We start from the raw sequence: 27765 nt of genomic DNA, 5'->3' as shown, positions 1-27765 counted from the left end.
TGGGGTTTGGGTTGTTTCCTAGGAAAGCCAAACCATATTACCCCTGATTCTCCCCATAATCCCTCATTTAGAACCAGTACCACTTTCTCCCTCTACTTTGCCTCCTTACCCCTCCAGCTACCACATGGGGCAGGAGCTCATCAAATTTCCATGGGACTTGGGACTAAGAGGGAAGAGGGAGTGCAAGGCAAGCAGCCAGCATCTAGCGCTTGTCCAATGACATATGACTGGAGTTGTTACAGTTGTAAAGATAATACTCTTTGTTTCTATCTTGACTGAAAACCCAGAAGGTTACTTATACAAAAACTGTATTAAAAGAATGTCATTTTTCAGCCATGTCTTCAAAAGTTAGGAAATGCAAGATTTATGACAGTCTCTGCACTTTTTTGGATCCCCTCATTTGTTTAATACAGGTTTTAATATGCATACTAGGGGTTTTTTTTCCTGCAGGAACCATGCCTCAGTGAATAGAATGAGCCCACTAGAAAGTACAATTGTATTTAAACAGATGACTGTAAAACTGGCATTTCCTACCTTTCAAAGGCTTGATTTCCCATTTAAATAACATTATTTTCATGTAGATTTTTGTATGCAATTATATATATCGCAGTGGTACAACAGGAATCAGGATCCTGTTGTTCTGTCATTGTACAAACACATTGCAAAAAAAAGTGCAGATTTTTGCCATCTTGAAATCCACATGGAGACTTTTTGACTGTTTCCTCACATTTTGACTGCTTCCAATCCCTTCCAGTCCCAGTACTGGCTCTCTCTATATATGACTCAGTGCCAAAGTGTGTTGGTGTTTTTCACAGTGTGTTTCTATGGCTCTGAACCACCCTAGTACCCTTATTCAGCAAGTTTTATACTAAGCTGTTAGTCATAGTGAATGTAATTGCTTCATTTACTGACAGAATGGATTGATCTTTTGAGATTTACACTGACTAGGTTTAGGCTTTTTTCCCCCCTGAATGTTGGTGTGAGACGGAACTAGTAAACCATGAGGGCACAGGATGTTATCCACAGAAATATAATAACGTGTCATAACCGCTAGCGCTCTGAGCTCACACGATTCTAAGCACATGACAACAGAAAGGTGACACCAGAACGTGCCTGTTAGAAAACAGTTGTACTATTGTTTTCAGGAGGCAACTTCTTTTTGCTTAAACAGAAGTAGTGGGAGGAAAGGTGAGTTGGAAACCAGTAGAACAAAACAACACGAGAAGTTTCAGTGCCCAGACAGCTTTATCTGAGAGCTTATGGGGCATATATAACTGCAAGTGAAACCCACTGGGACTGGAGGATCTGTATCTCACAGTGGTACCACGTGCAGATCTTGGGCAGCAGTTGGTTCAACGTGGCACTAGTACTGGAGAATGCATCTGCCTCACTGCTTTCTCCTAAAACATGAGCTGTGATGGGGGCTACTATCAGGTGGCTTCATGTAAGTACTGGAGACTGTGCATGGGTAATAATAACAGTAATGTAATCTTTTGTAGTGCTTCTTGCCTCAAAGGACTGTGGTGTTTTATTAACAGGGTACATACAAAACCAGTGAAATGTGCAGTTAGCTAAGATGTGAAATGGCAGATGCCAGTGATTTGGGAGGAAAACTCACAGGGAGGAAGGATGGTCTATTTGTTAGCGAAGCAAAACCCCTGTGCTCAGTTCTTAGCTCTGCCACAGGTTCCCTTTTGTGACTTTGGCAAGGCATTTAGGCCCAGATCCTCAGGTATTTTAGCTGTCCAATTCCTATTGAGGTGCCAAACTTTCACTGAATTGTCATGAGTATGGGGTGCTTAAAACCTTTCAGAATCTGGACTTTAGTTTCCCAGTATACTGATTCCCTGATCATGGTAGAAGGGGAATAATAGCACTTCCTACCTCACAGAGGTATGATGAAGAGAACTCATTCAATATTGTGAGAACCTCACATGCTCTGGTAATGGAGTGAATTTAGAGATGCCTGGCAAAGGACAGCCAGGCAGAGCCCTAGTTTTAGAAAAATATCCAAAAGTTTTTGAAGGAGCAGAACATAAATGTATGACTAGTTCCTGATCTCATTTACCCTGATGTGAACCCAAGATAATACTGCTGAAGTATGAGGAGTTACTCTGACCTCCAGTCCTAGAAATGTTCAAGAGCAGGTTAGACAGCTATTTGACTGGGATGGTTTAGTTAGCGATGGTCTTGCCCTGAAGCTGAGGGATGGATTGGATGACCTTGTGAGATCCTGTCCAGCCTTATTTTCCTACAATTTGGATAGAAGCAACAGAGATCAGTACCTGGTCCTTTTGTGTTTCAGTTTGCGCTGAAAAGATCAGCTGAGACTAAACCTTGTGGAACACAATATACATTGCCATTAGGAAGCAGAAATGCAGAGATGCTGAATCAACTCTGTGGTTCTGGAAAGTGTGTGATTCAAACTAGGTCATCTGCTGAGGGTCTGTTAGTGCTGGGGAACAGAAAGGGTGAATTATGGATGAAACCAACTGGTCAGATTTGTGTGGTACCTGCTCCACGAAATCCTCCGCAAAGATAGAGCTTCCCTTCCACAGAGCCAGCATTAGTAGAGTTGGTTCGTAAGGCGAGGAGAGGAGAAGGCATAGGAGGCCCATCCCTCCAAAAGTCTCCATCTGGGTTATAAATCTCCACTGCATCAAGACATTTCCGTGCCTGCCCCCTGTCTCGACCCAGGCAGCCAATTCCACCTGGGGAGGGAGATACATAGAGATTAGGCAGACGGAGAGGTCACCAAGACAGGAATGCAGCCGTATTGGGATGCCACTGTAACACATTGCTTCCTATGGAGTTATTTTTAATTTACACGCACCTGTTTTTTCCCCCCACAATATATTTTTTTCCCTTTTTAATTTCCAGAAGCTGGCTCATAAGATTTCCGCTAACCAAAAGCTACATCTTTGCTACAGAATTCACTGCTAATTTAGGGAGTGGTTCTGTTCTCAAACCGGAAATGGCAGGAAGAACAAAAGAAACTTTCTCCAAACCCAAAGGTACACAGTCCTGTTTTTGGAGCACATGGTAGATTTTGTCTGCCATTGTCTGTAGTGGCCAGATCACATTATTCTTCCACTACAAGGATCAAAAAATGACTTTTGCAAAAGGCAATGACCATTGTTGTTAATCGAGAGTTTGGAGGGTTTCATTTTTTTCGAAGACAGGAAGGAGTTTCAGAGAGCAAACTGACTACAGATAAAAATACTGTCCAGCTTACTGCAGTCCCTAAGAAAGAGAAAAAACAAGCCCTACTAGTGAAGGGTTAATCAAGATAAATACCTTCCAATGTTAGGATCCTTGACCCCCTAGCTGCTGCTTGTTTTGAGACTTAGTGCACCAGCCTGCAGACATACCTACAGTGTCACTCTGTGCTATCCTGTGCACTGACACTATACTGTAAGCATTGCACTTCCAAATCCTTTCCAATGAGAGAATCCAGGTTTTGAATTCGCAGCCTTTTCATCTGAAGGATTGATATGCTGACGCGCCCTAGCAGGTTTCCCATCTGTGCCAGTGGATACAATGCCCTGTAATGAGCACTGATGGCATGCTAAAGCAGCTCTTTTGTGTATGTGCGTGTGTGTGACCACTTTTAAATATAAAATGACAGCAATATTCATGCAATTTCCACATGAAGGGGCCAGATTTCCAAAGGGGCTCCAGCTACACATGCAGGACCCCACAATTGTGCAAAATCAAAATGGATGCTAATGCAGATAATTACCCACTTATTATGTGCAGAAGGGAGCAACAGCATATATTGCTAGCACAGTTTTGGGAGGAGGGGCCATTCAAAATTTTGGTTCCTAGTATAATGTTATTAGGATGGTCAGTCAGTGAGATGAGCCCACACTGTTTAATGTTTTAATTAAAGAAAGGTGGTTTTTTTCAGCTGCCTCTTCACTGGGAATATTTTAACCTTTTGGGCAGTCTCCAAGGGCATTTGCCAGGATCCTTGTACAAGTAGAAACTGTCATGTCCTGGACTCATTTCTTTTCTATTTCTGGTCAGTAGTTTAGAACAACCAAAGATGAGATGAGCCATTCCTACTTTTACATTGAGTCCATGGCAGCAAATTGGCACAGGAGTTTGAGAGTCTGGCACCTGAGCCCAAGAACATTCATGTCAATAGGGCTAAGTAGAGATAGTCAAAAAGCCTGAGGCTAAATTGATACCGTCTTTGCAGATTAGTCTAAGCTGTGTAGGTTGAACTGATAAGCAAGTGAACAGACATTCACTTTTGATTCAGAAATGCAGCCATAAGCCTGAAGCTGGGGGGGAAGAAAGGAGGGCTAGAGCATACCTCCCTGCTCAACTGGAGCAGACAGCTTGGGCTAAGACTAGCTTGCCCACCTTGGGAGGGTGTTGCAGGGGCGGTGCAAAGCAACCTGGGATGCTGGAGGACTGTGAGTTAACTTGAATCTGGAGGGGATCTGGGACAGACATTCAATAAATCAATTTAACCTAGATCAGTTAAGTCTAATATTACATTCATCCAAGTTTATTTTAAACTAGTTTTTGGCCACTTTGAAAGTAGTTTATGTGCACTGAACTTCTGGGCTAAGTACAGACAGTCAAAAAGCCTGGGGCTGAATTGATTCAGTCTTTGCAGGTTAGTCTAAGACGCAGAAATTAAACCGAGAAACAACTGGACAGACATTCACTTTTGATTCAGGAAATGCAGTCACATGACTGCAGTGACTCAGGCCAGAAGCTGGGGGGCACTAGAGCACAGCTCTCTGGCATGGGGTGTGGCCAGCCAGCATGGGCTGTGTGTTTGCTTTCTCTTCCTGCTGCCCCCAAGGTCTCTGGGATTTGCAACCTGCAATCACAGCAGCAGGACTCTGCAGGGTTGTAGATCACTTCCTCTTCCTGGTGCCTCTGGGATTTGTAGTCTACAGTTGCAGCCAGCAGTAATTTTTTAGCAGGGCAAGGTAGCTCTGTACTTAGGGGAAGGGGAATTTAACCTCCCTCCATGGCCCCAGACCCCAGACAGGGTTTGCCTGGGGCAGACCCTGCCTCCCCCGCCAGCCCTTCTCTGCTGGGGCAGACAGCACAGCCCAGCCCAGGTCTGCAAAGCATGCTGAGATTCTGGGGGACTATGATTTAACCTGAACCAGGAAGGAGTCTGGGACAGAAGATTCATAAACCAGTTTGACCGAAAGCAGTTAAGTCTGATACTACATTCAACCAGGTTTATCTTAAACCAGTTTCAGCCATTTTGAAACTGATTTATGTGCACTGAGCTGCTGTTATGTTATATATAAGTTTAAACTAGTTTCTGATGACTTAAACTGGTTTATGTGTAATTTTTGTCCCTAGCGCTGTTGTGTTATGGATTTGAGCTAGTTTCTGATCATTTTGATCAGTTTATGTGTAATTTCTGTCTCTAGCCTAAGCATTCTCCCACTCACTGAGCAAACTCAGTGCTGGGTGTATATCATTGATCAGAGAACTATATGAGCTCTCCTATCTCATCATCAAGTACCAGTGCCTTCACTTAAGGAGCTCTCAGTTGAGAGGACATGAAGCATGTACACCTTAAGGCTACCAAGGATATTTATCTCAAAAGTTCTAACCTGGAAGGGCCAGGGAATTTTTTAGTGCTTGGCTGCAGTAGGGCAGCTAACAAAAGCAAGCTAGTAGAGATTCAGCCTACAGAAGGCAATGAACACTGCTAGATTGGGAAAGCATCCAAAGAACAGCAGTAATTACTAGGGCTGTGCAAAGCTTTGGTCCCTGATTCGAATTGGCAGAGATTCAGCCCAATTTGCTGGCCAAATCTCTGAATCTGAATTGAATCAGAGGACCCTTTAATCTCTCCGAATCGATTCGGAGAGATTCAGAGATTCGGACATAGACACAGCTTTAAATGTTTTTTCTACGTACCTCTAGGTAGCTGGGGCTCATGAATGCTGCAGTGCTAGGGCGCATGGAGTGTCTCACAGAAGTGCGGGGGCTCCCCAGTGCGCTCAACAGCAGACCCAGAAGTGGACCAGAAGCACTTCTAGTCCACTTCCAGGTCCACCAGGGAGCGCGTGGGCAGGGGGGAGGCTGCACCCCCCCCCCCCGGCTCAGTGACTGGTGCCTCCTGGGTCTGAGGGGGGGGCACCTGGGGTCCCCCTGCAGCTGACCACCAAGCCAGGGGGGTGCAGGGGGGGGTGCAGGGCCCAGCATGCTCCCTGGCAGGTCCAGAAGTGGACCAGAAGTACTTCCGGTCCACTTCTGGATTCACCGCCAAGCACATGGAAGCCCCCGCTCCCCTCACACTCCTGTGGGATGCTCCATGCGCCCCAGCACGAGCCATGCCTGGTACCTCAAGGTATGTAGAAAAAACTTTTAAAGCTGTGTCTATGTCCAAATTGCTGATTCTCCAAATCAGCATCGAAGCTTCAGATTCGGATTCAGCCAAATCAAAGCAGGGACAGTGATCCGCATCAATGAATTGAATCACTGTCCCTGATTCAGGCCGAATCCAAATCCGAATTGAATAGGGCCTGCTTCGCACACCCCTAGTAATTACCTCAGTCTTGATATGTGCCTGAGAATGAGTTTCAGGTTTACAGAGGTTGGCAGATGGAGGGTCACATTACAGCCAAGGCTGCTCCTAGACTGGCATTGCCACATTTAAGAGTGCTTACTTCTCACAGTTGTTCCAGCTGAAACAAAGACAACCTTATCCTTCAAGTCGGAGTGGTGGAAGCACCCTCCCTGCATAGCTCCAGCTGTGGTATCAGGACAGCTTTGCCTGAGCTTCTTTATTGGAGTCCTCAGCCCACTTCAGTTCTAGTTGTGGCCTGATGTTGAGTTCAACCCCTTTCAGAGCAGGGAGTCACCAAGTTAAAGTCCAGCAAAAGCCAGAAACCACAACATTCTTTCCCCTTCCCTACTGAGCAAACCTGCCAGCTCCTAATCTTTCAGGTAGCTCTTCACATGCCTGAACCCCCACCAGCAGCCTCCTAGGCCAGGGACAGAAGTAGGGGTTCAGGCATGTGGGGGCTAATATTCACTTTGGTTTCGTCTGCAAAGGTTAAATTAACTTGCAAAGATTGAATCGATTCAGGCTCGGACTTTTTTAGTCTCTGTACTTATCCCTAAAGTCCTAGCAAGGCTTTTTACACAATAGGGGCACCCTCAATCCACTTTCCTGTATGTAAATAACAGAGGGAAAAGTGCAAGAGCATTTGCCGGTAGGATATATTTACACAACAATTTGCAGCATAGCGCAGATAGCTCATTTAAAGCTACCTTGGGTATCTTGGGTACCAGAAACAGGCCCTGCAGAAAGGGGGTCATGGGATTGCTGAGGCTGCATTATTTCTGATACCTGAGCTACCTTGTTTGAAGCTCACTTGAGGATATCTACTGTATGCTGTGATCTGTAGGGTGGGTTAGTTATTTAATCTGAAGGATGGAAAGATTTTGCTGTTAAATTGCAGGTGCAAGAGACATTGGAGCAGTACAAAGAGGCATTTTTCTGACTTTGATTTGTCACCCTGCTGCATCAGCTCGTGCACCTAAATCCAGAGCTGCCTGTGGAATTTTTTAAGGAAGGTTATTACCTTTATTTTATGCATATGAATAAAAGATGCAATAATAACTGGGCACTGCAACTTCGGAAGAAATAAAAATGACAATTTGTACTGAGTTAGAATAGGATTAATCCGGCACAATGTGTATAACATTACAACAAGTGCTTTACTAGACAATCCAATCTTCACTGGCTAAAGTAAACAAATGCTCCTGCTGGTAAGCTGGGGAATCAGCTTTTAAACATTTTCCTGATATAATTATTATTAAATAAATACCTTTAATGATCTATCAGGAATGGCTTTCAGAGCCTAAAAGCTATTATGTTTAAAAATTATTAAAGAAACCCCTGTTGAATAGTTTAGACTTAACATTTGATCTGCCTAAAAGCTGTTCACTCCAATGGGAAAAGCCCTCAAGATACAAAATATCTAAGTTTGTATTTGGACCCAACCAAGTCATTATGGATAAATGCAATTTCAGTTTCATTTGAGACAAGGGGAAAAAAAATCCATACTTGGTAGCTGGAAAATGAGAAAAAAATCAAATAGGAATAAAATATGATTTTCAAACATCTAAAAGAGTATTCTAATCAATGAGGGATTGAATCCATGGGAAAAAGACATGAAGCGTTTCTTTATGATAATGCTAACACTGCTAATACCAACTTAAAATGCAAAGGAGTTAGTCAACAGATATTCCTAGGGTTGATGTGCTATGCACTCGTAGATGTGGCTCAAAACTTCTCCACTGCCTGCAGACTCAATGTTTGTCAACACTTCAGGAGAGAGGACTCAGCTGACAGATGTTGATGCCGCAGGCCTCTTCCTAAAATGTAGGCACATAGTAGCATGAGACTTTTCACAGTGAGAAAAACTCATCTCTTCCAACAGTAGGGAGGCATATCCAATGAACCAGAATATTCATCTTCCAGAGCAGTTCCACTTATGGAGACTTCCAGAATGAGACACTGGAAATGAAAGATTTTTTTTTCAGTTGGGCTCTTCATTCCCTTGGGTTGCTCACACTTGGTTCTGCAGGTTTCTAGCTTGCTGGTGCTCTTGTTCAGTGGGGTTATGTGGCTGTGAGGATGGCTAGTGAAGACCTATAGACATAGGGTTAAGATGCTGCAGGTGCTCTCATATTTTTAATTCTTCTCATCTGGGTGGGGCCCTTGAACAAGTTATTTACTGTTTAATTGCTGTTGGGGGTTGGGTGAGGGTGAGCTGGATAAAGCTCAACCCATGCAAAATGGAGATGAGGGGGAACAGATGGGGGTGCATCTGGAAGGAAGAGCTGAGACTGGACTTGGTAGTTGGTTGGAAGGAGGAAGAATTATCTGGCAGGACAGCATTGTTGTGAAGGGCCAGGTCTCTCTGTTTGGGACTTCTGTCCTTATGGCTGTGCATATCTTAAACTGCCTACAACTATACATAGATGCATTAAAATACAAAACCATGCTTCCAGTGACCACAAACTCCTGTACTGTGCATATGGAGCGGCAGCAACTTCTATTTCTGCCTATAGGCTGGAATGGCATCTGGGGAGGGTCTGCATTGTTAACTCTCCCTCTGGGGACTCTGGCAATGAAGAGAGGGTGACTTCCACCTATTTCCACCACCACAGCCCTGCTTAGTTCTCTGCACAAAGCCTGATTACTTGGCTTTTGTGCACGAAGAGGTGGATTTCACTGCGGGAGTTTTGAACATTTCTCTGTCTGTCATTTTCCCGTCTGTCACACAAGATGATTTAATCTGAAATCATCCCTATTCTTTCCAACACACCCTTTGAACATGCAGACCCTTTGCATTATTTGCTTTCCCTGGAAGATAGTTCAGATGCCACTGGATGACTTCAATAAGCCAGCAGAGCCACCTTTGTGTTCCCAAAGCCAATAATGCTTGAGAGCTCTATGTATCACACTTGGCTGACTCCACAATCAAACACACTTTTAGGGCACTCTGAAAGCAGCTGTTCTAATGGACTTTAAATGTAACATGAAGTTCCATTAGTAAAATAAATATATAAATAAAATAAATGATCTTTATTACAAAACCAAGATTCAAAGACAAGCCTTTTGATGCAAGAAGATGCAGGGCAAGTGATGTGATAAGGACAGCCCTGGAATTTCAATGAGATACAGTGCTGTGCCTTACAGATACCCACACACTCTTTTCCAGTGACTGAAGGTAAAAAAAATATTGTTTCTTTTTAGGGCAGCTCCCCTCATTTTCACACAAGAAGGCTAAAAGGAACTTGAGCCGTGTGGTTAAAATGACAAAAGAGCTACCAGGAAAAGATGCAGGGAGTGGCACTAAAAAAGAGGGGGTGTTCTGGTAAAACTTAGGTGCATTGGGAAACCTGCATAATCAGATCTTTGGATGGGGAGTGATAGGGGAAGTTTCTAGTAGTAACAAACAATGATGATCAGTGCCTTAGAATTACTTCATTTATATAGCTCTCTTGAGGGGGTGTGGAGACGGACCAAGAGAAATGTGATTTTCCCAGCTGTGCCATTGATTTGCCTTGTGACCTCCGCTTATATTTTCACTTGTGGCTGCTAATTTTGAATTGATATACCTGTGGTCTGATTTTCAGTGAAAATGAATTTATATAAAGTCCATCAACTTCCGTGAGAGTAGTGGGTACGTGGCACTTCTGAACATCAGACCTTTGACTCCTCAAGTTGGCTGCCCATAAGCCCAGCTAAATGGACAGGTTACTTAAAATCTCACAATTGGGGGCTGTCAAGCCTCCAAACCATGACAAGTCCTTTGATCAAAAGGCAGTCAGTGAAAAATCCTTGTTTCAATTTTTATCAAAGAGAAAAAAAAGAGGGGGGTTGGGGAGGGAAACAGAACTGATGAGCCAATGAGCAAGTGAAATCTAAGCTCTTTCTCTCCCTTTTCTTCTGTAAAATAATTCACTATTAAAATGATCTTTCAAATACACAATGGATTCAACACTTCTAATCTCTTACATAACATCTTCCTTCATTACTAGCTAACAGCACACAAGATGAGAGTCTTAGCGCTTGCCTGGCTTTCACTTGCTCTCTGTAAATCAGGGGCTGCACAACTGGTTTCATGGAGAAATAAGGGAGCAAAAAAGGTGAAATGAAGAAATGCTGCCATCCTTTACTATCACAGAGACAAGTAGATGGTATAATATGGCAGGCAGCAAGAGGAGGCCAAAGCTGTAGTAGGAGCAGGGGTGAGACAAGCGAATGAATGCCTGCATCACACACCTAGTGATTTTGGGTTCCAGCGTCCCTTTCTCCCACAACTCCTGGGTAGTCCCTACCAGAAGGAAAGAACCTTTGGCTGCAGATGCCATTCATGGTTCTGCTCTTACATTAATACCCACTCAGTGTCACTTCAGGAAGCGATAAAGAGGTATAATCCAGAGCAGGATCAAGCCCGTTATTTTCCGCTTGGAGGAAGTGAATGTATTTATGAATAGACAAGTTTACTTTAGAAGAATCATAATTTATTCAAAGGCACAGTTCATACTGAAGCATGAAAGTTAAAATTTCTCTTTCCAGTTTACTCCTACACAAGCTTTCCTTCACAGAGACCCCTGAGTACCGCATTCAAATCAGTATTTTATGATGGAGACATTCAGAATTTAATTGAACCTCATTTAACTGCTTAAAACTTTAAAAAGAAGCTCTCAGCAAGTGCTCAGGGGAAAACTAGGCTTTAATGAGGTGGGATGCCAGGCTGAGGAGGATAAACAAAGATTCTTTGATTCCCAAATCTTTATTAATAGGATTTCTCATTTAATTCCTTCTATATGTTCTTATGTATAAAAACAGGGATTACATAACAGAAAAACAATACATTGCTAATGCCCTTGTAGTGATGCAATACCTTTTACCAGTGGCCTATATTTCACACACTGTAGTTCCTTTGAAAGTGTTTTAGTAAGAGCTGGTACATTTGGCAGGTCTTTTTTCCCCTTCATTTACCCATCAGTTGTAATGAGTTTTCACAGCCTCAGCTGCAAAGAACTTCTTTTTTGATTTTTTTAAGCATGAGATTAGAATGCGTGACCTTAAATAGAGCCCTCCCATCTGGTTTTCTTCCAAATTATCTCAATTGGCTCTGTCATTAAGAACACAATACTGCTCTTTCTTGAGCTTTCTAACGAATATAGTTATGTTCCTGGGAAAATATGGAGAGAAAGAGCTAAGATCAGTCAAATGACTGAATAGGAGAAAGGATTTGGAGCCTCAGGAAGTGCTGTTCATTTACTTATAAGGATTATGTATGCCATGTAAGGAGCATAAGAGTCTCTAGGAACATTATCTGACAAACAGCCCATTCTAATGTAGGGGAGCTGATAAAAGACACACAGTACCAGTTTCATGAACAAGTCGATCACCCAGACAGTAAGAAGCTATTTCTCATGTCCCTGGCATCTGTATGACTCAGGAATGACTCCAATGAATTCAGAAGAGTCACACAGGTGCATGACCAGAATCAGGCCCTATCTCAACTAATCTGTTCCCTGGGGCACGTTCTGATCTCTGTTAATACAGTGCAAGTACCTCTCCTTACTTCAGCACAGTCCAGAATTACATAGAGCAACCAAAATTATTAGAGCTCTAGAAAACATGACTTACAAGGGAGGAAAGGCTGGAAAAACTGGGGGTTTTTAGTCCAGAGAAGAGATCTCTTCCTTGGCATTTAAAAGAAAGTGCCCATATTCAGACCCAGATTATCTCACAGCAAAAGTCCTAGAGCAGCTGATTATCATGGGCTGTGTGCTCAGCTCCTAGCATTTGTGGGCAGTGCCTGTGTAGCCTAAGTTCTGTCCCAACAGGATGTTTCAGAAATTAACCCTAGACAGCCCAAGAGCCAGATTTGGATCTCAGTTTGATGTAAATCTGGGTCAACATGACAGAAGTCAATAGAGTTACCACAGGTTTATACCCATGTGACCGAGAGTGAAATCTAGACTTGCACATCAAAAGTCCATTAGAGCCTTCAAGTTGAAGCAATACATACATTTTGCTTCATGCATTAGCAGAGTTATATTAAAGAAATGAATTAGGACCATTGCTCAGTTCAGTTATTTTTATGTGTATTGAGGCACCCCCCAAACCTGATTGAGGCCCCCTTGACCTGGAGGCTGTACAAACGCACAGAAAGACCTGGAATTTGCCTCTAAGACCCAATAGTCTCATTAAGTTTGGATTTCCTTGTAATGCATTAAGTCCAGGCTCCCTGTAGCCTCATTCTTATGAGCTGAGCATTTATTCTAGGAAAGACATGTATTCTTCTCTGCTTGGTTTTTTACTACTCAGGGGTATGGAATGCTGTTCTTTCATAGGATTTTCTAATCAACCCTCCAGGAAGGAAAAAGGGTTTAGAGACACTGTCCTTCCAAGAAAGACCACAACCACAGTTGCACTGATGAGACCACAAGGAAAGATGACAGCCTGAAAAGACATGTGCTGGCAGGAAGCCAGACCCAGACAGGGCCTGCATAGGCTATGATGGTTCAGTGCCCCTTGAGCAGAGGCTGTAGGAAGCCCTGCTGGGAATCAGATGTGCCCACACCCCCCACAAATAGGCTCTTCCTGGGAGCCAAAGATAGGAAAGAACATGATATATAATGTTCTCCATTAGGGTAAAACTCTGCCCCTGGGAACAAAGCTTAGCTTGCCAGAGGAGGTGCAGTTACACCTCTCCTAACCAGCTTTCTGGAATTGTTATTATCTCCTGTACCTTGACTGCCAATTGAACAGATCTTCATGGGTCTTTTGAAATATTTACCTAGCCATGCTGAGTGATGTGGGACCACTATATATGAGGACTTCTTCAGAGCTAGCAATAATCTCCAGAATCTCCCTTTTGGAACAAATTGTCATTGTCAGACTTTTGCAAGGGTTTGACATTCCCTGTTTATCAGCGTTATGTCCCACGGATCTGTGGCATGGAGCAGCTTGCTCTGGGTTTTACCACTTCCATGGCAGTTACTATTCTTTGGTCTGTCAGCATCAGCTCCAGATCTTCCCCTTCTCATTCTCCCACAAATGTCATCTCTATGGTGAAGTGCTGCCCCACCCAGCTTCAGAAAGCTTTTAACTTGTTCATTCCAATGTCATGAGCTGTCTGTCTGCCCGGTGAGGACACCATCACAACTGGTGATGATGAGAGGAGGGCTATACCCATTTGGCAGCCTGAGAATTCACAAGGCAGCAAGCACTTGTCTCCACAAATAAACCTTGGAATGTATCTTATTGAGCAAGATTTTAATTGCAGTTGGCATGTGTGAGCCTAGCGCTGGGGATGAGACCATCTGTGACACTGACAGAATGAGACTCCAAATCCTGGTGACTTTAAGGCTGTTTCTGACCTGTTTTAAGATCAGAATTCTTTGGAGGATAGCTTCGTCGTTACAAGGGAAGCTGGAAAGCAGTTCAGTCTTTTCCGCAGAACTCTCAGTCAGTTACGGTTAGGAATTACAAGTCCTCTGTTATGCTGATAGAAATTAGTTGTAACTGTTGACATAATGGGGTTTCTGCAGGCTTAACATTTTGGAGCCCAAGGCACAATTTATCCAGAAATAGATCATTTGGGGTTTTTTATGCAGTTTTGTTGTTGTTGTTAATACAAGCATTTATCTTTTTTTAGCACTATGGGTGCTGCGAGCACCAGACTAAGAAATAGCAATTGCGACTGCAGGTTTACACTGCAGTCAGAGGTGTGACTGAAGCCCCTGGAATTATCCCTACACTAGCTTGATCTAGCTACAGGTGGGACCAAGAGCAGTAAAGATGCAATGGCACAGACTTCAGTAAGTACCTATAGTCTCTGGCTGAAGTCTGTCCCATCATGTTTTCTTTGCAACTGGTACCCATGCTAGTTAGATCAAAGTTAGCATAGGTCTGCTTATGCCTGTGGCAATCACACCTCTCTGCAGTGTAGACAGACGTGACAGAGTGGATAAGGGCAGAAATGTGACTGCAGAAAGTGAACCCTTTTCTCAACTAATCTGTTCCCTGGGACAGGTTCTGATATCACTTAATACACAGTGCAAATACATCACCTCACTTCAGCACAGTCCCTCCAGAATTACACAGAGCAATCAAAATTATTATAGGTCTAGAAAATATGACCTACAAGGAGGAAAGGTTGGAAGAACTGGAATTCTTTAGTCCAGGGAAAAGAAGACTGAAGGCTGATTCGATTTGATAATGGTCTTCAAGTTCCTGAAGGGTGGTTATAAAGGGGATGGTGATAGACTACTCTCTGTGTCTGTAGGTGACAGGACAAAAAATAATGGCCTTAAATGGCAGCAAAGAAAATTTAGGTTGGATATTAGGAAGGATTTACTGACTATAAGAGTGGTTGAACATTGGAACAGGTTACCTAGGGAGGTTGTGGAATCTCCATCCTTGGAAGTTCTTACAAGCAGATTAGACAAATACTTATCTAGGTTGGTTCAGGCAGAAGTGATTAAATAAACTGTACTAGAGGACTACTTGCACCCCTTCCAGCCCTATTCTCTAGGTTTTTATCTGAGATCAGACATCAGCTCAGAGATGTTACAAGGCATCTAAGTGCCCAGGGCAGCTGTGAAGCACAGAGGCAGTGGTGACTTCCAGCTGATACCATGCTTCTGGCACAGCTGTGTGGCTGCGATGGCACCTGCTATTTTTCTCTTCCCCCTCCTTAAGTCAGCAACCAGGGCCCTGCCTTAGTTATGCTACTGGAGCAGCCTTGTAGTTATATAATCACATTGGTTATTTTAGTGACAAAAAAGGGTCCAATATGTAATCACATCAGGGATCTATCTGACTTCCATGGGGGACTATTCATACAAGGGCTATGCAGGCAGGGGTATGAAAGGTGTGGGAGGGAGCAGGATTCTCTTCTGCCTCACTCATCAATAAAATTGTTAACATAGCTCTACCTAGTGAATCTTTATGATCAGTTTTGACTGGCAAGCAAGAAAGAACCCAATGCAGCACAGAGCCCAGGCTGAGTTTGACAGCTGTACATAGCAAAATATTGCTTGAAAAATGAACAAATCTCCTTTCAAAGCCCGTGAAGGACCTGGAACTTCATGATGCCATTTTAACAGTCACTTCTCAGAGTGAATCTGCCCTCTTAGCAAACATATACATAGCTTCCCTTTCACTCTGATACACTTCTTGCCTTGTATAAATTTAGACCAAGTAAAATACTAGTGACCCTCATCTCAGAAAGCTTCTCTGTTTTCCAGTAGCACCTCCACTGTGTGGAAGACTGTCAATCTGTTTTATCACATGCATCCTGAGATGGCTTTTTTTTCTCCCTCCCTGTCTCTTTTGTGTCACTGCAGAATTCTTGGTGTTGATCTCAGTGTACTTGTTACTGAAAGACTTGAATAAATCCTCTTTCTTCACGGCTATTTCTGCTGCTGCAGGTCTCCTATATAGCCTGTTTCAAGTCCCCCCTCCCCTCCCCCTTTTTTGAAAATCTGTCACTTCTATATTTGGTCATTTCCAAGTATCTTTGAATTTAAATAGCCACAGCTAACTTTATCTGGCAGCATGCTGACCTTCACCTGCTTGGGACCTTTGACAATAATGATTTTCTACTTGTGTAACTTTCTATCCTATACACACTTGCTTGACCCTAACTTCTGGCTGCATCCATGGGACCAACTCAGTTCCAATGGAGAAAAAGGTCTCTAAACCCAGACAAATGCAGGGTAGTATGTATGTTCAGATTCTACTATCTAAGGACATTTACCTCATGTTACTCTCTTCTTGGAGACTTTCTATACACTGTTTCTTGTATTCCAGGCCAGATACAGTAGTCTCACTTCCAAACACTTGCACTGTCATAGCTTTGCTTGTAGCTCTACTCTCATTCTCCTACTTCCCTTCTTGCAAGGTGACTCTTTCCCACATTTTTTGGTTATTTCCTATACCTGGAATGCCTTCCCTCTTCTTCCTTTTTTTTTTTGCATTAAACCATCATCCTCTCTCCAAACAAATCACTTATATAACTTTGCCTTACAAGATGTCTGCTAGAGTCACAAAGTGCATGGGTGACTTTTAAATGTGGGCCCAAAGTAAAGACTAATGGTCATGTTTCTAAGGTCTAAGGCAGTACAGCTGTGTGGATAATGGAGTGCTCAGTCTGATAGTTGGCCACACAAATCAGACGTCTTCATTTTAGGTCAATCAAAAAGTTCTGGTATTATTTAACTCACTCTCATGCCTCTTTAAAATGCAAGTCAAATTCAAAATACTACACTTCAAATTCAAAACAAAAATTAAGTTAATTTTGAACATGTTCAGAATAAAACATTCCCCACTTTTCCAAATGTTTTCCTTTTTTTTTTTATTCACCAAATTTGACCTGAATTCACAAATAGTTTTGGTTCTCCCCAAAACTACATTTTTTCAGTGAATGTAGTAGTTACTGGAAAATTTTTGCCTGGCTCTAACTGGAAGAGCTGTATTTTATTCTCCACTTTGCAAAAACTTCACATGAACCTTCATCATATTACTTCACCCTTCCAGATCTCTGTAATGATGCTAATCATCCCTCCCCACTACAAGGACTGGGTGGTCATTCTTAATTCATTAATATTTACAAGGCACTTTGGGATCCTCAGCAGGACCGTGTTAAAGAAAAGCAAAGTATTAGTACTGTTGCAGTAAACCAGAGCATTAAAGTTTCATACAACTGGTTTAGCTGAAGTTCAGAATATGAGGAATGATGATATGAACAAACAAAAAAAATTGCAATCCATTTGCTCCAACATGGATTGCCCCAACCATACAAAACAAAAAGGGTGAAATATTTCATTTCACAGAGGCAAATTGCTGGAAAAAATAAAAAGTAGCCATGCTATCTGTTAAAAATCTGTTTCCTCTTACCCAGGACATAAATCTCACTGTTGACTACTGCTGTGCTGAAGCGGTATTTGGAGTACTTCATTGGGGTGCGCTCTGTCCATTTGTCTTGGCCTGGGTCATACTGAAACATTCTGTTACTTAATCGATCTGGCTCATCGTCAGGGAGATCCATCTGTATGAAATATGACAGCCATATAATAATACAACATTTGGAGCCCTCTGCACACGCCTGCATGCAATTAATCACAGCAGACAGCTGAGCAGATAAATAACATAAACACATCAATTATAGCTGTGAAGTGATTCATACTCACTACGACTTAACAGCACCCATGACTTGTGGCTGGAAGTACACTGTAGAAGGCAGATGAATAACAGTGCATTTATATTCCATAGCAATGGAGTCAAGGATTTGAGTAATAACAAAACATCTATGGACTGAGCTCTGACAGAACATAGCTCTTTTACAAGGCCTTTGTGAAGCCATACGAATAAAGGGAAAACCTTTTTCAAGACATTTTTTTCTTCTGCTGAAGACTGAATTTCTATTTACTTTCTTACTTGGGCGGCACCATGAGTTTCAATGATGTATGTGGAAGGCTGTTCTAAGAGCTTCACGTGCACAGTACATATGCTGAACTAATGTCTGTTAATTTAGTCAGTCCACATACATCCAAGTTGCACAATTGCTAAATATTTCCAGTTAACAGTTTTAATGACAACCTCCTAGCTCCCAACTAGACAGAAAAGGTTATTTGGATAAATGTGATATCTTTTATTATACCAACTAAATAGTTGGAAAAAAATTGTTCTTTGCAAGCTTTTGGATACAAACGCCCTTCAGGCACTAGCTCCCAACTACATTTTTGCACCTTTAATGACATCTCTAGTCACTCCTACTTGCCTGATTTTCCTAATCTTCCCTTTTTCCTCTTTCTCTGATAAAACATAGGCACTCCAGCTCTGATTATGTTTCCTGAGTGTGGCACCTTTAAATAGAAGCTGGCTGCTTTGGGGGAAGACTGATAAATTTCAGAATGAAAGGTGAGCAAGAAAGAGAGGTGGAGGGATTGCTACTGCATACTCACAAAGTTGTTATAGTCCTTTCTTTGCTTGTTGTTTTCCTTAGTATAGAGCAGTGGTTCTCAACTTCAAGGCAACCCTTGGAAAATGCCAGCTTGTAGCTTTCACTCATTTTTTGACTATGGAAAAATAATAGAGCCATTCTTCTGCTGCAAAGAACTCAGAAAGACCACAACTGGCCTTTGTTTTTGACACTGTGGATTTCCACTTGAAATGTGTAGGTTTTTGCACAGTGCTAACATTACGTGGCACCCCATGGCATCCTTAAAAGGATCTCAAGGCATCATAGGGCACTGCAACACCCTGGTTAAGAATCACTGGTACAGGTATCTTGAGGCTAAGGGGATAAGTGAGAATTAAGAATCCAGATAACGGAAGTCATCTATACTGACACTTTTTTATGCTTTGCTTGTTCTGCACGGAAAACTTTTCACTCCACTTCACGCCTCCTTCCAGCCTACCTCCCAGAGGGCAGAATCATCCCACTGTCCTCATCAGCCTAATTCCAAACCTCCCCCATTGACCTCTCGCCTTCTTATTATTAACAACCCCAAGCTTCCTTGGTCTAATTCACTCTCATTGTGCTGCTCCAGTTTATAACTCCACTGATGTCAGGGGAACATTATATCAATGCAGGCATGAAGTTATGCAGCAGTGAGTCAAGCCCTTCTTCTCCTGCATTGTTATTTTACATCCTGTCTTGAGCTTGTCTTTTCTTGTTTCAGTGATAAGGTCCCAGTGGGAAGGGAATGTGACATCATCTATGTTCTGTGAACTGGCATATAGATTTATGTCGCTATATCAATATTATACTATTAGTTCTGTTTATTACAATCGGGTGCTTGGTGCTGCATAAATATAAGGACAGCTCCAGAGCTGACCCGTGGAATATGTTCTATATTGTGCCTGCGACAGCACTGTAGCCTCATACACAACCTGAGAGTTAAATCCTAGTATATCTGGCACCATCTGATCTCTGTAGTGTTGATTAACATCCTTATTTCTGTGCTGAGGCTAACGTCAAACTGTATAAGTAGGTTCTTACTTTCCACAGCAATAGCTTCTTTTCAATTAATGCTAATGCACTCACTATCGTATGTATCATCACATGCCCCCATGAGTTGTCACAGCCAAGTTAGTTGGGAGGTGTCTATTCCCATGTGTCTCACAGGAGCCTTTATTTTTGCCACTTTTGCCTCAATATCCATTGCAAAAGCTTTTCAGCTACTTTTCCTCTTTTCAGTCTCTGCTGGGGAGATGGCTAAATAAAACTGGGTGTCTCACTTAGAGTCTTTGTTATACAAAAATCCTCCCCACTCTAGCATTTTACAACCAGATTGTTTCCATATTGAGGATATTCTCAAATTTTACTTCTTTAAATAAGGAGAAGGTGTCTTTGTTTGGTTGTTTCTCTGTCGGAGCTATTCTCTGATTATTCTCTGGTCTCTTTGGGGACTTCTGTGCTCAGAATATTTTAAGAGATGCAAATCATGTTTGCTGCACACAATTTGGTCTTAAATACTTTTAAGATTTATTTCTTCAAAGGCATCACAAACCAAGGAGATGTGACACTATTTTTAATGTCCTTCAGTCAATAATATGAATTACAAATGTCCCAAAAACAGTATTAGCAAATTTTTCCAGCCAGAGAAAGTCTCAACTTGACTTTCTAAAATTAAACTGTACTGAGCAACAACAACAAAAGAAGTACCACGTTAAGGAAGGACGTTCACACTGAGGAATTAGAAAGGGGGAATGCTACTTTGGAAAGCAATCCATTTTGCTGCTATTGTTCTCTTTGTGCTGTTACTAAAAATACTTATGGTAGGGCTGAATGAAAATGTTACATCAAAACATGTTATTGGAAAATTCAGTTTGCATCAGAGCTATTTTTTAAAGTTATTTTTTCCATAGAACATTTTAATTTTTCATCAAAATCCAAAGCATCCAAAACCGGGAACAATTTCCTGAGAAACAGAGCTGAGCTCTGCAACTTCTTGAACTTCAGATTTGACAGAGCTCACAAGGTTGCATCTTGGGCTCCAATAAGGACCTGTGTCTTATTTTAACACAACAATTTTCTAATAATTAGAAGAGGCAAAGATGAAAAAATTACCAATTACTGGGAAGGATGAGACAAATTCATTTTCCATAGTATGTGATGAGGTAAAAGTGCCAGGCAAGCACCAAATATCATCATTGTTTATTTTTAATTAACATTTTGCTAGTTTAAGGACTGAGCAAGGACTTCAAGGTGATCCCAATGACTATATAAAAATGGAAAGTGAGTGAAATCATGCCAAGACAGCTGCATTTTAAAGTTTGCCTCAATGTGAAGTTTTTTAGACAACTGCCTTTTATGGGATATGGCAAATGCATCAAACTTTATATAGTAAGGACCTTATTTCTTCAGGGCTGTTTGATTCTCATATTAAAGAGATGAGAGGACAGAGTGCCATTTTTTGTCACTTATCCCTCATGTATGAGGGTGTTTCAAAAAGCAATGGCTTTGTGTGTACAACAGTCATTTACTGAACTATGTCACTTCTCGAAGTAGTTGTAAATGCTGGGCATTCAATGACAGTGCATCGGTATTCCTCGCTGGTATGTAGTGTCCCACTCCATTGCACAGACAATGGTTTTATTTCAAAACTGCCATTACTTTCTGAGACTCCCATTGTATTTTAACCATGCAAGAAGCACCATAATGTTATACTGCACAAAAACGAAGCCCAGCCTTGCTAGTTAGTTCATACATAATATTTCTTTACCTGGGGTGTCCAGCCTCCCATCACGTAGAGTTTATTTTTCACTGTCACCACAGCGTGGCAAGCCAGTTGCAATGGAAGAGGTGCTACACTTCTCCAGCTCCCTTGCTCCATGGAGTATTTCTCAACACAGTTGGTGACCAGATACTGGTTTTTCAGTTTGGCTTGGCCTCCTATGATATAGAGGTCATTATGGACGGTGCCCAATGCATAGAGTTCACGAAACTGAGCAGTGCACAAATTTTCCCAAGACTGGTTTCCCCGATGGTGATACCTGTAGCAAAACCCCAGATTAGAAACACTGCAGCTCACAAAGGTCATAGCAACTTCTTTTTTAAATCAGACTCCTCCAGCTTCATTGTTTCTTTAGATGATTTTACAATGGGAAGAACATTTTTTCTTTCTTTTTAACAGAGAAGAAAATTTCTAGCCTTGAATTCAGTGCATTTATTTACGTGTATAGAAGTCACTCACAGATTGATATGAGTCTTAGAACAGGGTTTAATATGAGTTTAAGGCTTTAAGTATAGGCACAGGGTTGGAAAATGATGAACCTCATTAGGATGTCCTTACATTTGTATGTGCTGAATTCCACTGAAGTCAGTGGCAACCACAAATACTCGGCCCCTGTAAAAATTTTGGCTGCTTTGATTTAGGTGCTTAAATATGTATTTGGAAGCTTACATTTAGATACTCACATTTGGCATTGCTGGCTTCAGTTTTTACTCAGTCTTTAACATGGAAAATTTTCCACTCTAATTTATGTTAGTTAGTCTGAGTAAGAACTGGGTAAAAACAGAGTGAGGCTCTCTGAGATATTTATCATCATCATTATCCTCATCATATTTGACCTCCTCAGAGTTATCTGCACAGGACTGTTAATGATAGGCATAGATTCATGTGTGACCAAATCCCTAAATCATTCCCACAGCTCAAGCATCAGCACCATTAGTAAATAATTGACCTGCAGGAATGAACTAGGAAAGAAAGTACTAGCAGACCACCAATGCTTTGGGTCAGGGGAAGGTGAGGCTTACATAAATGCATGTAAGGCCCAATCTACCTCATCTTCAACACACAAAGACTGAATCTTAATGAATGGGCTTTCCCTTGTGAGTAAGGTGTCAGGATTTTTTCCTATATATGGGAGAGGCTTCATCACTTCATGGAGACAGGAGTACTGTCCTTTCTGACAAACTGATCTGGATAACTGAAATCTCTGTACGAGCATATGGGGAAAGAAAGCTTTTTCCAGTAGCCTCTTTCTGCTCCCAGAAGCATGATTTAGGGTCAAACTTTATAGATAATTAGCCATTTAAAGGATACACACCTATAAATTTCAGTGTTCCTGGTCTTTTGTCTAGACATTTTGGCAGCACTCGCCTCCCCCGCCACGATAATATCGTTGTTCTCAGTGACAACACCAGTGCACACACATCCCAAACCCTCCCCATACTTTGGAGAGGAAATGAAATAAGTCTTTTTTGTGGCAGGAGCATAACAAAAACTGGCATCTGCATAGCTGCCGTGTCTTGATCTAATACCCAAGGAATTATTGCCGATGCAAAGTAAAAGGCTGGTGGTCTCCATGCCGTAGCGAAGACTGAAAGAGGGTTGATTGGCTTTCTTGATGGTTTCCAATGCCTTCTCAATCATAGTATGACATTCAGAATTACAAAGTAGCACTGTGTTCCTTTTCCGAGCTTCCACTAGGAAGGAAGGGCTTACAAGTACCAGCCTCACCTGCTTCAGGAGCTCAATAAGGTGTTCTGAACGTGATTTTTGGCTGTGGTTCACCCATCTGAGGACCAAATCCAAGATGTTTTCCTCACGGGATACATTCAGGTCATCTGATCTTATGAGACTCAACAACTGCTGTGCTTCAATCTCTAAAATTTCTTCTTGCAGGCTCACCTCAGCAAAATGCCGGTACAAGTAGCGCCTAGCTTGATCAGATAAGTCTTCTGCCCCAATATGCTTTGCAAAATAGTATATCCCAACGCAGTTGGAAGCATCCATATGGTCCATCATGTATTTTTCACATGTACTGAAAATGTCTTCCATCTGCAGAAAGTATGCTGCAACAGCAACATTTTGCACATTCAGATGAGTGAGGTGCAAATCCGCACTGTACATGTAGTTGAGTATTATGGACACGCTCTCTGCTGAGATGTCATAAAGCACTACCTCTCTTTGGGTGCACTCAAGTAAGCCACAGGTAAACATGGCTTTGAAATAGGGACTAAAAGCTGCCAGTATCAGCTTATGGCAAGGAAACTTCTCACCTTCTGCTACCAGGACCACGTCTATCATTTGTGTTAATTCTTTCATGCCATTTATTTGATCCAATAAAGTCAAGCTATGCAGCTGTCTTCTTTTCAGATCAGTCTTATAATCCATGATAAAACTCAAAACTTTTCTGTTTCGAATCTCCTCTGGGTCCTGCTTGATTTTTAGAAGGACTATTTGTGTGTCATTTGGTCTTCTTTCACCATACCTATTTCTGGGGTGGAAAAACATAAAATGTTCCTATAAGCACAAATCTCTGACAACTGAATTTTACTGTTAAATCCTAATAATAGTAAATGCTATTAGAGGACAGGTTACAAAACAGTAATACATACACTAGAATGTGCATAATCATTTCATTTTCCACCTAAACTTAATTCTAATCTGAGGACTATATTTTTTCACTCTAGTATTTGATGCCCGAACACATGAAATACTATTTTTAATTTGCATCTGGAATTGATACATCTTTTAATATTCTGACTGGTTGCCTGAGTTTAATAGAAAATTCTCATTGCATTACAGAAATGTTCAAATGCTGTAATGAATACTACCAAATATTCATAGTGTTAGTTAGTGAGATCTGATATTAAAGAGTAAGTCCCAACTGGTACTAAAATTGCTGGGTTCAGAAGGCCTTAATTAACCAAAGCTTCTATTGATGTCACATGCTAACATGAACCTTCCTGCTTGCCAAAAATCAGATCCATTCGATTCTGCCTGGTTCAGAAATTATTTATTGAAATAGATGCTTATCATAGAAGCCAGTTCTGCTGGCTTTTGCCAGATTAAAAAATCTCATGTATTTTATTGGCCTTCCCTCTGTTACAAATAGACTTGGCACCTGAGAGTATTCGACCTAAAAGAATTCTGCAGATCTAATTTGCTGTCCACCGTTTGTGCTGCCTGTCTTCTGCATTTATTTTTGCCTAGACACGGAAAATCAGCTGGTCAGTGTTGCTTTTGTTTATGGTCAGTAAATAATCACTCTCACTGCCAGATTTTCGTATGCTAGCTAGCCCAAGGTTGCAGGTTTTGGGTGGGCAGGGTTCTCACATGGAATTCATGTAGGACAGAGCCGGTTTCACAATCTTTTACCAGCCTTTAATTTTAGGTCTGAAAAGCGCAAAGGGAAAAATATATTTTTAAGAACTCCATTTTAATTTTTGTCTTTTGCTCTGTTTTTCTCTCTTTTCCTCTCAAATATAAAAAGATCCTGCTTTACCACTTAATAGAAAGGGGCTGATTTCAGTGGAAGTACATTGGCAAATAAATGGAACAACACTATAGCAATTCAGGCCCTGATTCTCCAAGTCAAAAGCCATTTCAAATGATCTTCTGGCTTCAGTTTTTTCCCCCCCTTTCTTTTAGTCAAAGAAGCCCCAAAACCTCCATTTCAAAGTGTGCTTCTGTACCTGCCTCTCTCTTTTCTCAGAGCCTGATCCAAATCTTATTGAAGTCAACAGTAGGATTCTCATTAACTTTAATAGGCCTTGGGTCAGGCACTCAGATATTCAAGCTTCAACTCACGTGCACACCTACGAAAAACCAGTCTACTGCTTGGATGCTGAATGTCACCTTATGGTTTCGTCAGTTCGCCAAGAGCAGACAGCTGGAACGTTTCAAAATCAGCTAGTCAGTCAGTGGCACGTTTCAGTGCTCGCTGTTCCCTACAGACTTTGCCAGGAGTTTGAGGTAAGTGACTTCTGCAGGATGGGAACCCAGGGGGCTCACAAATCTGGTAACCCTGGGTTCATTTTCCATTGCATTTCACTTAGTATAGAGTCTACACTGTGGACCTTTCTACCTGTGCAATGCAGGTGCAAGACATCACCAGCAAAGGGAGGGCATGAGGAATCTGATTCATTAGCTTTGTGCACCCATTTTGCACAGAGGAACGCAACTAGGAACACAAGACAGTAGAAATTCAAGTTCTGCTCAAGCCTGTATAAAGGGCCTTTCTCCACAACATGCTCAGATTCTCTGCTCAGGCAGGGATCACTCCTCTCCGGTCAGAGGAGTCATACAAGGCTGTTGCTATGAGCAGACACTTGGGGTGCTGCTTATTCACTTGCCTCCACACCACATGCTTCAGCTCAGCTCTCAGCTTGCAGAATAGTCCTAAGGAAAACACCTCTGAGCTTCTGTGCTCCTGTTAGCAGGAGAGTGTCTCTTCCCAGACACAGTGGTAAACTTCTCTCTGTCTCTCCCACTGCTGCTGACCTTTTTCTAGGCTTTAAATGGTAAGGGCAGCAAACAGAGAAATACTGCCGCGAGTAGAGTGACCACCGTTTCAAAAGAGAAAGGTGGGACATATGCCTGCCTTCCCCCACCCCTGTGCATCTGCCATGGCCAGAGCAGAGCCAAGTGGGGCGAGGTGGGGCTGCCCGCTGCAGGCTTGGGGCTCCCTCCCCTGATGCTTTTCCCCTGGGAGTCTTGCACTGGACATGCACCCTCTGCCCACCCAGCAGCAGCTGAGGGTACAACTCCATACTGCCACCATCCCTGCTGCTGCTCCCCCTGGATAAGCTGCCCATGGCTCCATCTCACTCCATGTCCCAGCCCCATGCACCTCCCTGGGTGGGCACCACCCCCAGCCCCAGCTGCATTCTCTCCCACACCGTGGGGGCCTCAATCTGCCCCCCCAGTCCCCCATACTCTCTCCCCCCTATAAACTTACTTGAAGGGAGCTGCTCTGCACACTGCCTGGCTCTTTCCCAGCCATGTACATGTGCTTGGGTGTGCACATGCCCGTGGTGCACCCTGCATCCTGCTTCCCTGGAGCCCCAAGCAGCCTCTTGCAAGCTGGAATGCTGCCAGATTGCAAGGAGAAATCCACCGTTTCCTGCGGACCCCTACATGATGCTGCAAATCTGGGACAAATGCTATCCCAGACATGCAGCCCAGGATCAGGACTTGAGGTTCCCTAACCCTAACCCCCCATATTACTATTAGTTCAAACAAGTAGGCTCTGGTAGTCTGGCAGGGAGAGAACTGGATCTAAACACTAAGCTGGACTCCCCACTCTTGTGAAGCCACGTAATGCCATCCATCAGTTTCAGTGGAGTCACTACTAGTTGGCACCAGGGTAAGTGAATGGTGAGTCCAGGCCTGGCTTCCAAACTGTGCTACAGCCTTTCAGGAGGCTCTGACAGGGTTCAGTGACATGGTTTAACAAAATTTGGAGTCATCTCTGTTAGCCCTAAGTGGTAGTTTAACTGCAGTTTAAATATTCAGAGATTCACAGAAGTTTAGGGCAGCCTACTGAATCTTTGTGTGATGTGCTTTTAGCCTCCCCATAATGCTCCCTCATTTCAGCTACCCTTGTTTTTGAAGTCACCCAAGTATAAAATGGGTCTGAGCTGCACGGGGTTCACAAGTACTCCTGTGCCAATGCCCACCTATTGGCCACTTTTAGGCTTATCAGTGTTCTAACACAACTCCTGCTTGCAGAGCAACAGTCCTGTTACAGCATGGAGTGGGGGAATCATGTTACAGGCTAGGTGATATGAAGACAGGCCCTAATGTCAGGCTGGAAGCTAGATGTAAACACAGCAGGCACAGAATGTGACTGTTCAGATGAGTATCACTACACAGGGAAGTTAAGAGGAGGTTAGACAACACCTTGTTGAGGTGGCTTAAACAGGGATGATACTGCCTTGAGCAAGGGGTGGAATTAAGTGACCTCCTGAGGTCCCTTCCAGACCTATTTTTCTATGATTCTATAAGTGTTTGTAGGATCAGGGCCTTCGACTATCAGAGTGAAAGGGTGTCTTTCTCAAGCTCAGAAGTTGTTGTGAGCAACTCTCTGAAGCCTTAACAACAGAACTAAGGGGGAAATTTCACTGGACTAAGGGGAAAATCATAATAGATAAGGTTCAGAATGGGCATGGTGGGAATGACCACCTTCCTACTGTTGACGCTGAGCTGGTGCACGATCAGTTAGAAAAGTTAGACGTTTATAAGTCAGCAGGACCAGATGAACTTCATCTGAGAGTGCTGAAGAAGCTAGCCAAAGTCATTGCGGGACCTCTGGTGAAACTCTTCCAAAACTGGTGGCCACCTATAAGTTTATCAGGGGTGCTCATCAGGATCTGGGGGAATGTCTGTTCACAAGAGCACCCCAAGGGATGACAAGATCAAATGGTCACAAACTCCGCCGCGACCGATTCAGGCTGGACATAAGAAAGAACTTCTTCACTGTCTGAG

At 42.6% G+C, this 27765-nt stretch overlaps 1 protein-coding gene across 1 annotated transcript in view; it reads right to left on the bottom strand.

The window, feature by feature from the left end:
* Positions 1-23764, bottom strand: part of KBTBD12 (kelch repeat and BTB domain containing 12) — a 46784-nt gene extending 23020 nt beyond the window's left edge. The window contains exons 1-4 of the mRNA XM_006264423.3: positions 22598-23764; positions 21271-21541; positions 17438-17588; positions 2514-2711 (exon numbers count right to left, since the gene is read on the bottom strand). Coding sequence (XP_006264485.1) covers positions 2514-2711; positions 17438-17588; positions 21271-21541; positions 22598-23667 — 1690 coding nt within the window. The 5' untranslated portion in view covers positions 23668-23764. The remainder of the gene's footprint in view (positions 1-2513; positions 2712-17437; positions 17589-21270; positions 21542-22597) is intronic.
* Between the last annotated feature and the right edge of the window lie 4001 nt (positions 23765-27765).

The sequence above is a fragment of the Alligator mississippiensis genome, chromosome 12 (assembly GCF_030867095.1).
Source record: "Alligator mississippiensis isolate rAllMis1 chromosome 12, rAllMis1, whole genome shotgun sequence".
In the NCBI taxonomy this organism is placed as follows: domain Eukaryota; kingdom Metazoa; phylum Chordata; order Crocodylia; family Alligatoridae; genus Alligator; species Alligator mississippiensis.
Note: the sequence above shows the minus strand (reverse complement) of the source record. Positions and strands in the feature narration are given on the sequence as shown.